We start from the raw sequence: 14,208 nt of genomic DNA, 5'->3' as shown, positions 1-14,208 counted from the left end.
TATCGGCGCGGCTTTTCGGTACAAAACTTCCACTGTGCCAAGCTGAATCTGTGACACCTCCCCCTGCTGTGCCGCCACACCCATCTCGGCGCACCGCGGCCTACCAAACTGCCAAACTGACCGCGCACCGGCCTGTGCTGGTTGAAACTTGCACTGCAACGGCTGCGCCACCTTGCGCCGCACCATGAAACTAGGGCCTTCCTAGAAAGTAGAAAAATAACAACATTGTATCGAACTGAAACAGAAACTGTGAAACTAAAACTATTAAATTATAATTTTATTTCCCTATATCCCACTGAAAACATTTATTTCTTTTCAATGGAATAATTATTCATCATTTTATTATACTTCTTAATTTCACATTTCATGTAATGATTAAATCAGTGTTTTTACATACTCACTGGTCCCAGTTGTATTATCCTGCTTTCAGTTGAGGTCAATGCACATGACATTGAACAGAGGTTTATGTGATTCAAACATTATCCAGGTGTCCATCTGTGACGGAGTGTCTTTGATGCCTCTACAACACAGAAACTCTCTCATTTCTGTACTAACGAATAATAGACTTTCATTTATATGTGTCCTGACCAACTTTTATGATGCAATATTCATTTTAATTCTACTTTTTCCTCCATCCTACAACTTAATGTGTACACTTTAGTAAAACTGTTACAGATGTGCTTTTAGAGTTAAACAACTCATTTTTTTCAAAATATTTTCTGGAATGTATAAAAACACAAATGACAGCAGGTTTCTCACATTGTCAATTTTCTTTCAATGTAAATGACACATTGCTCACCAATGACTATCAAAATAAATATATTTCTTCAACCTCTTGTTAACCACCCTTCCAACCGGTGGCTCCCTGGGTGACCACCTCCTACTCCACCTCTCATGTGCCTAAAACTGGTCTTTTGTTTATAACCTGCAAAACAAATATATGTCCCAAGTTGTACTAATTAACAAGGGGGAGCTCCACTGACTACAGGCTCTGCCGATTTAAGAGCTGTATGGGAAAGTTTTCTTTTCTTTACTCAGTAGCAGTCTTGTGGAATGGCCTTCCTTTAAACCTTAAAACTGTTAGCTCCTCCTACTTTCTTTTTAAGTCCTCAATAAAAAAATGGTTAGCCAACCGATAAATTAAATCAAAAGAGCCATGAAGCACCAGATTATTGTATTGTTTGTTTGTGTGTCTGTTAAATGTTTTGTTGTTTCTGTTTGGGACCTAATCCCTTGTTTTATCTATTTCATCTTGTTCTTTTTCTTCAATGTTGTAGTCTATGTGCCCTAGTGTCTTTCTCCCATGTTTTTAGTCCATGTGTTGTGTGTTGTCTTCCTTGTTTTTAAATCCATGTGTACTGTTTACCATCAAATAGGACCACAATGGAAATAAGCCTTTGGGCTTTATTGCGTTTTGATCCTTTTGAACAGTTGTCTAATGTTGTTCAATAAAGTTTTCAATTCAATTCAATTCAACAAATGTTAGCTGTCAGGGTCATGGGAAGGCAGACCCAAGTTCAGACTGAGAACAAACAAAACAGGTTCATTGTAACATGTCATGCAGGGAGCAACAATGAATGAACGCAGATGATCGGACAAGGTCAATGGGAAAACACACAGGTTAAATACACAAGGGAACAAGACACAGGTTGTTAAATCAACAGCAGTAAGACACATTTGGTAATCAAACAGGTGGGGAACTTAACAGGAAGACAGGGGTAGGACACAGACATGACCCATATCATAAGGATGGCACCATGGCCTGGACAAATTAAAATATCTGAACACTTCCTGTGTCTGGCTCTACTATACAGCGTGCCAAGTATGCATCAGAGCGATGAGATGAAACAGATGAGATGACATGGCACAGCCAATTGTCTGCATAACCTGCCACCACATGAGTTTTCCTGTTTCTATTGTCAGATAGCATCTGTTGATTCTCAAATAATAGCCTATTCAAGGTTTTTTCAGGAAGCACCACACCCATAGTTACTGTGTGTGAGTGTGATAGGCCAAACTGTCCTAAACAACGTGTTCAACCTGCAGAGAGGTAAATAAAAGGAAGGAGATATAATGTGATAACAGACCAGAGCTGAGGTCCGCTGCTCCCTTCCTTCTAACTCATACTATCCCAATGACCATCATTTTTGACTTCTTCTGACAAAATTCTTCAATATCTCAGGATGAATAATTCCCCCTGACTCTTACTCTCTGATTGGTTTGGCTGGCAAAGTGAATGACATGCCAGTTCACCCTGATTTACACATGAATTTATTAGACTAATATTTGCGCAAAATAAAGATGGAAGCCTGAGCGTTACCTTTGCGAGCGTGTTGCCATATTGATGTTAGCGTTTGACTCAAGTCACTGGCTCCAGAATAGTCCCCTATAAAAGTTATATCAGTGTTACACTTTTCTTTTTCTTTTTTTTACCACATCTAGAGAGCACTGAACTACACATGCTGTCAAACACATAAGGACCAAACACACATCTACGCGTTCGTCTTGGGCCCCCGAACCATATATTACGAAATCAGAACTGTACGACTTTTGGAAATGTGTTTTGTCTATTTCGGCTTTTCAGACTCAGAGTCTGTCAGACTTAAAGCGTGAGAGACCCTCTTAGTCAGAAAAGCCGAAATAGACAAAACACATTTCCAAAAGTCGTACAGTTCTGATTTCGTAATATATGGTTCGGGGGCCCAAGACGAACACGTAGATGTGTGTTTGGTCCTGATTGAGCCATTACTTTTCGAGAGGCGGGGCTTCAAACAGTCGCATTCCTCTGTATCCCTGAGGCCGCCGTTTCCATAGAAACCGACCAAATCACTTGAAACTTGGCCTGTGGACTCATGGTGAGGCCCTTATCCATTACCCCGAGACCCAACTCTGTGGGAGCATGGGAAAGCCAAGTGGCCCCCCGGGGCCCCCTGGGGCCCCTAGAGCAACGGGACCAAAATATTCTGATAGAGGACTCTCTGATATACAACCTATTAATATTTCATGATGATAACTTAAAGCGTGTATGTTTTGTTGAGAAAAAGCAGGAATGGCTGGATTCACTTTGATGTTTGACCCCTGTGACCTTTGACACTTACCAATTGGCTTTATGCACAGCTCCCCTACTTCCTGATCGTACACCAGCTCCTTTAGCTAAAAATTCAGCCTGATAGGCCAAAGCATCTGGAAGCTATTAAAGAATTGCATTTCTCCTTTAATATGAGGTCAGAGAAAGGAGCATTGCTTTTTGGCTATTTGTGACCCTTCTGAATGTCACAGAGCTCTGAATCTTTGCACACACAATCTACTAGACATTCTGGACCACATATTAAAAGCTCATCTTCCTGCATCAAAGTCTTGGTGTTTTATTCAAGGAAACGGGGTCAAAAAGGTCACAGATCAGCGACCTTTGACACTTGTGAAGGTCGCACGGGTTTGAAACTGCACATGGTGGATGGCCTTAGGCCCCGGACAAATGCATGAAACTTTCAGCCTTATAACCCCAAGGATGTAGACGTTATTAGACAAAAGGCTTCTAAATCTAGGCTTTGAAGGCCGAGAAACGACCCTGGACAGTCAGCTGTGACCATTCTGGACGTCCGACAGGTCTGAAATTCTACAGAAACTTTGTCCCTAGTGCTCTGAACAAAATCAAATCAAAATCTCAGCTTCCCGCATCAAAGTCTTAGTGATTTATTCAAGGAAACAGGGTCAAAAAGGTTAAATTTAACACTAATCAGTGACCTCTGACCCTTGAATTCATAATAATGTTTTTCAGATAAAAAATAAAATGTCACTCATTGAATTAAAAATTACAATAAATGTGATGTGATGTGGACCAGAAAGATGCTGGTGAAAATTATGAAAAAAAAGAAAAAAAGAAAGAAGTCAAGCCAACTTTTATGCACTTTATTGTTGAATTTTAACAATATAGCACCCTTTTTTTATTCAATGTTGAAAACAAAAAAGATGTTAAGACCTTTTAGTTACTAAGAAAATAATATAAGCTCAATTTGTTTTATTTTTTCATTTGCTGGTAACAGCAAGCTCAACCAATCAGACACGTCGCTGATAAATATGAGGATTATGGGTAATGTAGTGCTTCTCTGTGATATGACATTGGAAACAAAGCGTGTTTTCTTAAAATAAAGTTGATATTACACAGGGCTTTTGGACTCAGCAGAAGCACATAATATTGTTACACAGTCTTCCTTGGATGGTTACAGCGTTATGGCTAATAATCAGATCTTTCTTCAGAATATTGATTAAACAGAGCAGCTTTTTGAACGCGGAAGTGGTCTTCACCTGTAGAATCCACAACCCCCCCCCCTCCTGGTCTGACGCAGCTTCCGACAAGGACGTAATTTATTTATTTATTGATTGATTATTCTGCACCAAACACCATGATCACTAAATAAATAAATAAATAAATAAATAACCGAAAGGACGTCCTTGCCGAAAGCTACGTCAGACACAGCAGCATCAGGTTCAATAAAGATTTAAGGAAAAGTTAAAAAAAAAAAAAAAAAAAAGTTTTCCTCTGCTCACAGCGTCTGTCAGTGCCGCAGCCGGGTCGGCTGGATCACTTGCTCTGAGCGTCACATATCGCCGCGAAGGGAACTGCATTGGAATCAACTGAAAGCCGAGCGCGTCAAAACCTGACGAAAAACGGGCACCTAATGAGTCAGGCATGTGACGAGGAGGGACAGTGACCGTTCGTCAGGCTGTTGACGCACTGGGAGTGAGAACGTGTTGGATGGTGTGTGAAGAGTCAACAAGTCCCTCGCCAGCTAGGAGGCTTCCCATGACAGACATGGTGTGATTACAGTGTGATATCTTGTTGGACACACTTATCTCCGTGGAGAGGACATGCAGGAAAGCAGACATGCGGGCGACAGAGGCCTGCATGTGTGAGTAACATAACAAATTGAGCTTCATTTACTTATCATTTATCTCTGATGTTTTAAGTTTGATTTATTGATTGATTGATCCTGCTGAACACCTGCTGTTATATCTATTATTCATTTTATATACTGTTTGAGGCAGATGGTCATGCAAATGCAGAGACTTCTTGCTGAAAAACTGCCCCTGACAAGAACACACATCAGCTGTTTTGCATGAATTTGCCTCAAAAACAACTCCAATTTGTTCTTCCTTTATCTGCTCTACTTATTTTATACAAATCTTTGTTTGAGCCTTATTTACTTTACTGCAATGTAATATGGTGTTAACACCTTTCCTAGCCATCTTAGAAAATTAGAAAATTTACTAAAGAAAATAATACGTGCCATATCTCGTTCCGTTTTTTTTTAAAATTATTATTGTGAAACACAAGACAAACAACATAACAGACATACAGCAATGGATACAGAAGATGTGCGTGTGTAGTTCGAGTGCAGTGTTGTGTGGTGATGGTACCATCGTTCCGGTTTTAACACTCCCACACATCCACTCTTCCATAGTCTTAACCTCTTGAGGCTCACAGAATTCAACATCCATCAGAATGCAATAACGATTTACCAAATTGTCCATAATCTGAATCCTAAACTGTCTATGCTCATCCCAGTCAGCAACCCTGTGCACGGCTATAACACCAGAAATTTACATCTCATTAATGGAAAAAATAGAGGTCTAAAACGCACTAGCCTATGTATCACCACCAGGGGGCCGCTGATCTGGAATGGGCTGGATGAGAGTCTGAAATCAGCCAATTCCATCTCAGTCTTTAAGAAAAGGTTAAAGGTGCAATTTCTTAACTCATATTTATCATCATAATCTGGGTATGACTGTCTGATGTCCTTATGTCTATTTTGAGTTATGATCTGTCTTGTGATTGTATGTTATGTTCTTGTTTTGTACTATGTATTGTCTCATTGTCTACGTGTATTCTGTGACGTATGTTTTGTCTTGTATTCTAAATATGTATGAATATATATTACGTTAGTATTACGCTTAAGGCTCCCGCGACAAGCTTTAAATAGCTTCTTGGGAGACCTGGCGCTTCACACATTGGCTTCCTTCTTTTTCTGTTCTGTCTACAAATATCATGTTTGTTGTGCGAAATAAATACTGAAAAACTGAAACTGAAAAAAAAATGTTACATTATTGTCTATAGTCTATTTTCTATTGTCTATAGTGTGGTGAATGTGCAGGTCACAACTTATCCACAAGAGTGTTTTGGAGTTGTTGGATTGAGTAGGCTGTTTGATGAGGGATACCCATGAGCCTCCGTAGCGTAGCTCTGAGCAGCTCGCAGCTCTGCTCCGCCGTTCTAAAAATAGCTTGCACCGACAATTACTGTAAAGGTAACAAACCTGCTATGACTATAGGAATTATGGCAATGGGCCAATTTGCCAAAATGTTGAACTATCCCTTTAACCACCTTCTTCCTTCATTGCCTAAACTCAACCAATGGGACAATTCCACTTCTCACTAAAATCACAACTCCACTTCCAGGTATAGGACCAAAAAATTGCATGAGTTCTGGATGTACATATTGCAGTTTATTGAGGAGTTTGGATGGTGAACCATAGAAGATGCTGTTGCAATAGTCCAGTCTGGATGTGATAAATGCATGGATGAGGGTTTCTGCAGCAGAGAAGGTGAGTGAGGGGTGGGGACGGGCTATGTGTTTGAGGTGGAAGAAGGCGGTCCTGGTGATGTGATTGATGTGGTGGTGAAACCTTAGCTTACTGTCAAAGATGATTCCAAGGATGAGGAGGTGTTGTCTTGAGGTTTGAGTGAGTGAAAGAGACGGTTTTTGTTTTGGCGGGGGCGAGCTGATCCAAGCACGAGAGAGTGGGTTGTTGTACGTAGTAATTAACCTGGTCAGTGGGGTCATCAGACGGTTTGGGGGGGCCGACAATGGGTGAGTGAGGCTGAGAGAGCTGCGGGAGAGATGCATGGATTTAAGTTCTATGAAAGTTATGGTCTGGTCTTGTTTTGTGGTGGGGTTAGGGATGTCTATGTCCACATTTTTTTCCAACACTGCCTTAACTATCTTGGACATGGAGTTTACTAGAGCTTCACAGGGTTGACCAATACGATAACAATCACATCTTAATATAAATGTATTTCATATACTGCAATAATACACAAAAAATATGCATTAAAACCTCAACAAATAACTTAAAATGTCTAAATTCTAACCATTAGACGAGGTGCGCCATGCTTCGATGTTGTCATGACGTCAAGTCGGAAAGTCGGAGCTCTGAATTGATACCTGAGTTTCCCACGTGTAATTTCCGAGTTCCACGCCGTTCAATTCATTTTTTACAACTCGGAGCTCGTTTTTTTCTGACTTCCGAGTTGTCTTGAACGCAGCATAAATACACAAGGGAACAAGACACAGGTGGTGCAATCAAGACAGCTGAAACAATGGGTATCAAGCAGGAGAACACAGGAAGACAAGAAATTAAACTTAAAAATAAAACAGGAACTCCACAAAGACACCAACCAAAACACATAGGAAGACAGAACACTGAACTTCAAAGTAAAACAGGAAATAACTACACAAAAGAACCCACAAAGGACATGACACTTTTGTTTTTTTGTACTTTTGGTTCTGCATCCAACATGACACCCACACACACCATAACCTCTCAACCACATGAACACAACTGATAACTCTTAAAACTTCATCTCTTGTTTTAATAAATGATTTTATTTACTGGCATTTTGGCAGTTGTTCGGTCATTATGACAAGTTCCCAAAGAAGAAAGAGTTGCACCTTAACCATTACCCAAAGACTGCAAGGAAAGGTTGTCAACTGTTTTATGGACATTAAGACATTTATATTAATTGTTTTCTCTGACTTTTTTATGGTTTAGTATTTTTTGATTTGTGATATATATTACTTTATTGATTAATATTTCTATCAAGTTCAAGTTCAAGTTATTTATATTGCACGTTTAAAAACAACCATTGTTGTTGTTATAATGTCTATAAAAGACATTTGTCAACCCTTCACATCCGCTGATAGAGCTCCAAATGATCATGACAGTATGACCCAAGAACCAAATGAACAAAATTAGCAGTACTGCCTGTATACAGACACATTCTTTGGTGCAGTAATGCATTATACATTGCACTGATATAACTTGTTTGGGGTTGATTAAAGTAGCACTATCGCAAATTGCAATTCGTTGTTCGGCCACTAGATGGGGCCAGTGGTGCAGTGTATCAGATACAAACGTCCTCATCCTCTTTACATAGTGTGCCGTGAGCGCTGGGCCGGCTTGTCTCATAACAAAAAGTAATTCTGCATTTGCTCCACAGGCACTACACCATTGGCTATATTGTTTTATTGCTAATACTGCTGTATTTGTGATAGTGCTACTTTAAGTGCATGTTGAAATACATCACACAGAATATAAAATAAAATCAAAAATGAATTAAAAAAATATACTGTATAAAAATTGAGTATTAGGCTATACAAAGAAACTAAATGAAATCTGTTTTGATAAAAAACCAAGTTGAATTGCAAAAGACATTCCGCACTTTCTTACACATTACAAAAACTTACAGTTACAAAATATTATAATTGTCACATAAAAAATGACAAACAAAACCATGATCTTTCCCCACACTTATTCATTAATGAAATATGTTATATGTAATATTTTTGAACATTCTCAACAAAATGTATTTGCCATTGCAGTTTGGTTGTATGGGAGTATAATTTGTAGAAAACACAATCTTCTAACAAAAAAGGCATTGAGATATGGAGGAAGTTAAAAAATGATGCTGCTCATATTAATGCAATTAAAGGGAAATTGCGTTTTTTTAACAGGTAACCCCAGACTCAGAGGGGAACAGCACTAGTGTATCATAACAAATATTGGTAAAATGAACAAATCATGGCAGATAATGTGTTATTTAAAGGCTGCATTCCGCTGCCCTGTAGACTCGCATTATATGGATACACGCGGCTCTCGGCTGGATCTAATTTCGTCAGAACGACTTGTATGACTCCAAAGTTATCTGGGTGAGTAAATGATCATAATTTATGCTAGAAATAAGGTCCAGATTGTAAAAAAAAAAAAAAAAACAGCAATTCCCCTTCAACAGAAAGAGAAAGGCAAAAATTACCATCCTTTATAAAAATGGATATTCTTTGTCTTGTGAAGTTCCTCAATAACTTTATATTCTTGTGTTCCAGGATGATGTCCAGTCCTCAGGTTTTTGTTGCGGAGTACTTCAAAATAATGATCCCAGTTTCCATCACTGTTTGCACCAAATCCAAAGACACTGATCTGAGAAAACAAACATTAAACCTATAATTATTATTATTATTATTATTTTTTTGCCATTCACAGGTTTTCTTAGTAGCCTGCTCATTTAAAAAAAATATGCAGTCTTTCAACTACCTGTAATACAAAGTATCAGAGTAGCAAAATGTCTTGGGCACTTCTGCTAAAAGCTGAATAAGAAGATCAGTACAGCTACAGTAAAATTATGCCAGAGACACTTTGTATAGCTTAGCATTCAATTTTGAAACAGAGAAAACAAAACTTTTAGACAGAGCCGGCGTTAGCTGTTTCCCCTATTATCGTTAATCATGTTAAACTGAGCTAACTGGCTGCTGGCTCTAGCTATTTTGCCATACAGACATAAGAAACCTAGTATTGGGCTTTTCAAAAAATAATATCTATCAACATTTGTGGAGCTCTTTTCCAAAATGCTATGAATCCATTGTAATAGTTTTCAAGAAAATTACATTTTTAACCTAGACCCACTCATTTTGGGGCACATGACATCTGTCCGACTACCTATGTCTCCGACTTCCCATTTCTCTGACCATACATCTCTTTATTTTTGTGTCCATTTGTCCGACCTTCCATTTCTCCGACTTGAGCAACCCTAACCCTAAACCTAACCGTAACACTGTAGAATAACTCGGATTAATAGGTAGTCGGAGAAATGAGTGGTCGGGGCGTTTAGCTCACTGGGTAGAGCTGCTGCCCCATGTTGAGGCTCAGTCCTCGGTGCAGGCGGCCCCGGTTCGAGTCCCGCGTCGGACGGCCCTTTCCTGAGTGTCATTCCCCCACTCTCTACCTCCCCATTTCCTGTCTCTCTCTCGACTGCACTATCGATTAAAGGCAATAAAAGCCCAAAAAATATACTTAAACCCCCCCCCCAGTTAAAAGAACTAGCTACTATTGTCATTGGCCACTGTAATTTCCTTTGTTTGTTGGTTTTGCACAAATCTAGGGTTTTATTATGGCCATATATGATTGTAATATTATAATACGTTTTTTTTCTTTTATGATGTTCTTTACATGGTTTTATTTATTACATATGTTTTCTCCTTTTTTCTACTTATTACATTAAGCTCTGACTGTCTTCCATGATGTCTTGGTCTGTAATTTTATTGCACAAGCACTGACCAGACTGATTTTATGTATCATGTGTGTCATGTATGTGGATGATGTAAGTGATGTCTCCCTGTCCATGAAATGTTTGCTATGCAACAAAGAGGCACTATGGGCCCAAAACAAATCTCCCTTACAGGACAAATAAAGTTACTTTAACTTAACTTCAGTACAAATTATGAATAGCAGATGCTTAACGGAGCGTCCGGGGGCACTCACTCACCCATAAAGGTTGTGCAAACCAGACTACCAAGCGGCCGGGTTCAAACCTGTCTGTACCAAAACACGACGCAGAGGGCCAGATTGACATCGGTTACACTTATCTGTCAGTTAGTAAACACAATGATATTGAACCTACCTCATCACACATGTACATGCTGAGAGCCACAGTCAGAAAGCCAGTGGATGGATATCTGCCTGTCTTCTCGAGCCAGCTTTCATGAACGTATTTCATGAAAGCTGGACTGAGGATCATCACCTGTTATGAAGCAGAATCCGCCTTCATTCTGACACTTACAGGTATGGACCATTCATTTTTGCACAATACAATACTGTTGTATTGCTAGATAGGCTATCTACAGAGCAAGACATTCAAGTTAAAATACTCACAAGATCCTTGTTAGGGTTTGATTTGGCAGCAGTTTTTTTTCTGTTGGAGGAATCATTAATTTAGAATAAAGTGGAATTAAGTACACATTAAGTATTTTTTGCTATCATGACATAAAACCCATTTAAAATGGTCAAAATGCTAATTGTAAACTTAACTTGATAAGTAATAAAATATATGCATGCAGTTACTTTTAGGTTTTTAGGTTTATTTACATTAATAAAGAAAGAGAGTAGCTGTCCTTAGACACTCACCCTTGAATGAATTTCTGGAGAAGCCATTGCAAATCCTTAATCTTGAATGGAAACAGCACTAGATGAGTGGTGCTGTTCAAAGCAACAGCGCTTTCTGGATACATCACATGATGAGTTGTTCTGCTCCCAACATCTGCTTCATAACCTTTGGTACGCCCACGGTTAATTCTGAATAATACAAGGGAGGACATATTTAATATCATGCCATTACAGGTCAGTTATATGGTGACTGAGGGTTACATTCAAAGGAAATCCAAAAAAACAAACAAAAAAAACAAGTTGCTCATATTGGAAAAAAAGCTGACTGAATTTTAGGTGTTTTTGTTCTTTACAGGAACATTTATATGAATTAGGCAACATCATCACTCACACTAGGGGAGACCGGGGATGGTTGTAGCAAGGGGATCATCACTTTCACCAATAAGGGATAACATTAGAGTTATGTGATCAATATCATGTGTACCCACTCACTCCATTGCATGTGAATTTGCATGGCTGTGTCAATAAGTGTGTAGGTTTTAGAGCCCAAAAACATTTTTTAGGTCAGAAACTAATATTTTGGACCAAGTCTAAATTTTGACTAATATTGATACTGTTGAAGTTTGAATTAGGTAACTTGTATAAGATGAAAGAGCAGGTTCCTAGGTAAAATATGAGTCATTTCATTGATGTTTATTTCAAACCACCATGCTGATACAGCTAGTCAAACAGTGACTGACAGGGGTGGGGATGGTTGTAACACCTTTTACCTTTGTTGTTTTATTAAAGCAGATAACAGCGGCACGGCCGTTTCGGCTAATGCTGTGTTCAAGGCAGGCTTTTGAAACCGTAAGTTACAGCTTCGAGTCACAACTACGACTTGGTAGCGTTCCAGGTAACCCGTAGCTCGTGTTTTTACGGTCCTGTTGTCTGTGAAAGTTCCCTATAACGGCCACTCGTAACTTCCGACCCGTGAACTCGTACCAGATCGAACTGGTATGACTTCACAGGAAGGAAAAACACAAAGTACGAGTTTCCTTGAACGCACCATGAGTTAGCAGCCCCCGCCCTTGTCAGGCATCAATTGGTCCTCGTGCTACGTCACCACATTCACGCGCATCCCTTGGCTGCACACACAGCCCTTCATGCCGTTCTCTCCCCTCATTGGATAACACTTGTATCCCACAAGGAAAATTTTCTCCTCGGGTTACAGCAGAGCAGAGTGACGGAGAGACTCGTGTTTAGGCTGAAATACTTCATGTAAGTGATTGCTGACGGAAAATAGGACTATTTAGGACTTATATTAACAAAAACATTCCACTGATATCTGCTTTAAGTGTCACTAACTGTCACCCATCTTTCCTGGAATTATACATGAATTATTAGCTGCTTCTGACCTTTTGCTGAAGGTTTACATTCATACACGTTCACTTTTCATCTGTATTATCAGAAGATGTTCTTTAAGACGCTTTCTAATGTTAGGATCCACACCACTGTCACTGTTCTTCATTAAACCATCAGTGATGAGTTATTTTTGTTCATACTGAACCATAGAAAGATGGTTTACTGTTGGAACATGCACAATCAACTTACATACGCATGTTTTTTCGGTTTGGTCTTAGTTTTTAATCACACTGTTACAATTTACCCCAGGTTGTGTTACAACCTATCCCGGTAGTGGGGTAGGTTGTAACAGTGGCACTCATTGCATTTGACATCAAATTGTGAATTATTTGATATACTTTGAGAAGTTTAAGGCACTGCTATTTGTAGTGGACAAATGGGGGTACTCTGTGTCAAAATTTGAGAGCTCTACCATGAACACTCTGCAGGTTATGGGAGCTGAGAAAAAAAGTGTTCCAACCATCCCCGGTCTCCCCTATATTTCTTTTTAAAGGCACTAATGTTGTTATCATTCAATGGCAAACACATGCACAGGGATTTCTATAATTCTGAAGCTTTACCTTATTATGATATCATGGTAATCTATCAGAGGTCCATAATGTGATCTCTTCAGATTAGCAGAGTTGCCCACCACAGCACAAGTCCTGCAGCGGTCAGGGCTGCCTTCTAGAACAGCTGGAGTGGGTGGGAACGTCTCAAACAAGCTTTTCACTGTTGCATTGTAGAAACTGAAGTTGTAGCTTTCTCTGTAAATGCGCTGACACACATAACACAACATTAAGAACACTGCTACAGCATTATATGTGACCCGTTCTATCAAAATGAGTCGGATGTCGCAACGTTCTATTTTTAGATCATCAGCTGATAACGTGGAAAACCCCTAGAAAATCAAAAAAATTTTTTACCCTAGTTTCAAAGCAATGACATTGCTTTGCTTCAAAAACAATCTCCCAAAGTTTCACAGTCCAGATAATTGAGAAAAGGCACGTAAATGATGATTATAGTTGACTTGCAACTTAAACCCTCTGAAAATGAGTGTTTCTTCGGTGCAAAACATGAAATATCTCCTGAACCGTTCATGGTAGAGACGAGCTGTTAACTGCATCTGAATTGTGAGATTCCCTGCTTTCCGAGGGCCATTGAATGGTGCCTCTATGACAACAAGGGACCGTATAGGGTGCCTGTAATCACGTGGTACAGGAACAGATGCCAGAGTCACTGGAAAAAACTTTAACTGCAATTTTCTCAGGATTTAGAACAGAATAAGAGAGTAGGAGATCATCACCAGTGAAACAGAGGAGGAAGATTTTTGCTGTGTCTTAAAATATAAGTTGACATTTACCTTCCACCAAATGAAATCTTCCTCTGAGATTGCACTTTTTCCTGACAGAAAGGGCTTAGGAGATGAGGTGATAAGTTCAGTAAACCAGGGATCGCCGTCTGTTAAACACTTGGGACACGAACAAACATCATCAGAGCCGAGGGAAAATACAGACACATTCCACAAGTGGCTGATGAGCAGGGTGACTGCAGCAATGGACAGCAGGAATGTGACAGCCTTGAATTTTTTAATTCCAATAAGCATCTTGGC

General features: G+C 39.4%; 1 protein-coding gene and 1 pseudogene across 2 annotated transcripts in view; both read right to left on the bottom strand.

The window, feature by feature from the left end:
- Positions 1-14,208, bottom strand: part of LOC146978930 (lactose-binding lectin l-2 pseudogene) — a 451,990-nt pseudogene that overhangs the window by 105,812 nt on the left and 331,970 nt on the right. The window lies entirely within an intron of this gene.
- On the bottom strand, positions 9,087-13,395 carry LOC146978940 (CMP-N-acetylneuraminate-beta-galactosamide-alpha-2,3-sialyltransferase 1-like). The gene is made up of 5 exons (XM_085790238.1): positions 13,178-13,395; positions 11,235-11,402; positions 10,983-11,022; positions 10,732-10,851; positions 9,087-9,254 (listed from the first exon to the last, which is right to left on the bottom strand). The coding sequence occupies exons 1-5, from the start codon at positions 13,393-13,395 to the stop codon at positions 9,087-9,089; spliced, it is 714 nt and encodes a 237-aa protein (XP_085646364.1).

This window comes from Trachurus japonicus, chromosome 11 (genome assembly GCF_045865225.1).
Source record: "Trachurus japonicus isolate A0001 chromosome 11, Traja_1.0".
In the NCBI taxonomy this organism is placed as follows: Eukaryota; Metazoa; Chordata; class Actinopteri; order Carangiformes; family Carangidae; genus Trachurus; species Trachurus japonicus.
The sequence above is the reverse complement of the archived record's forward strand: the minus strand, read 5'-3'. Positions and strand labels throughout refer to the sequence as shown.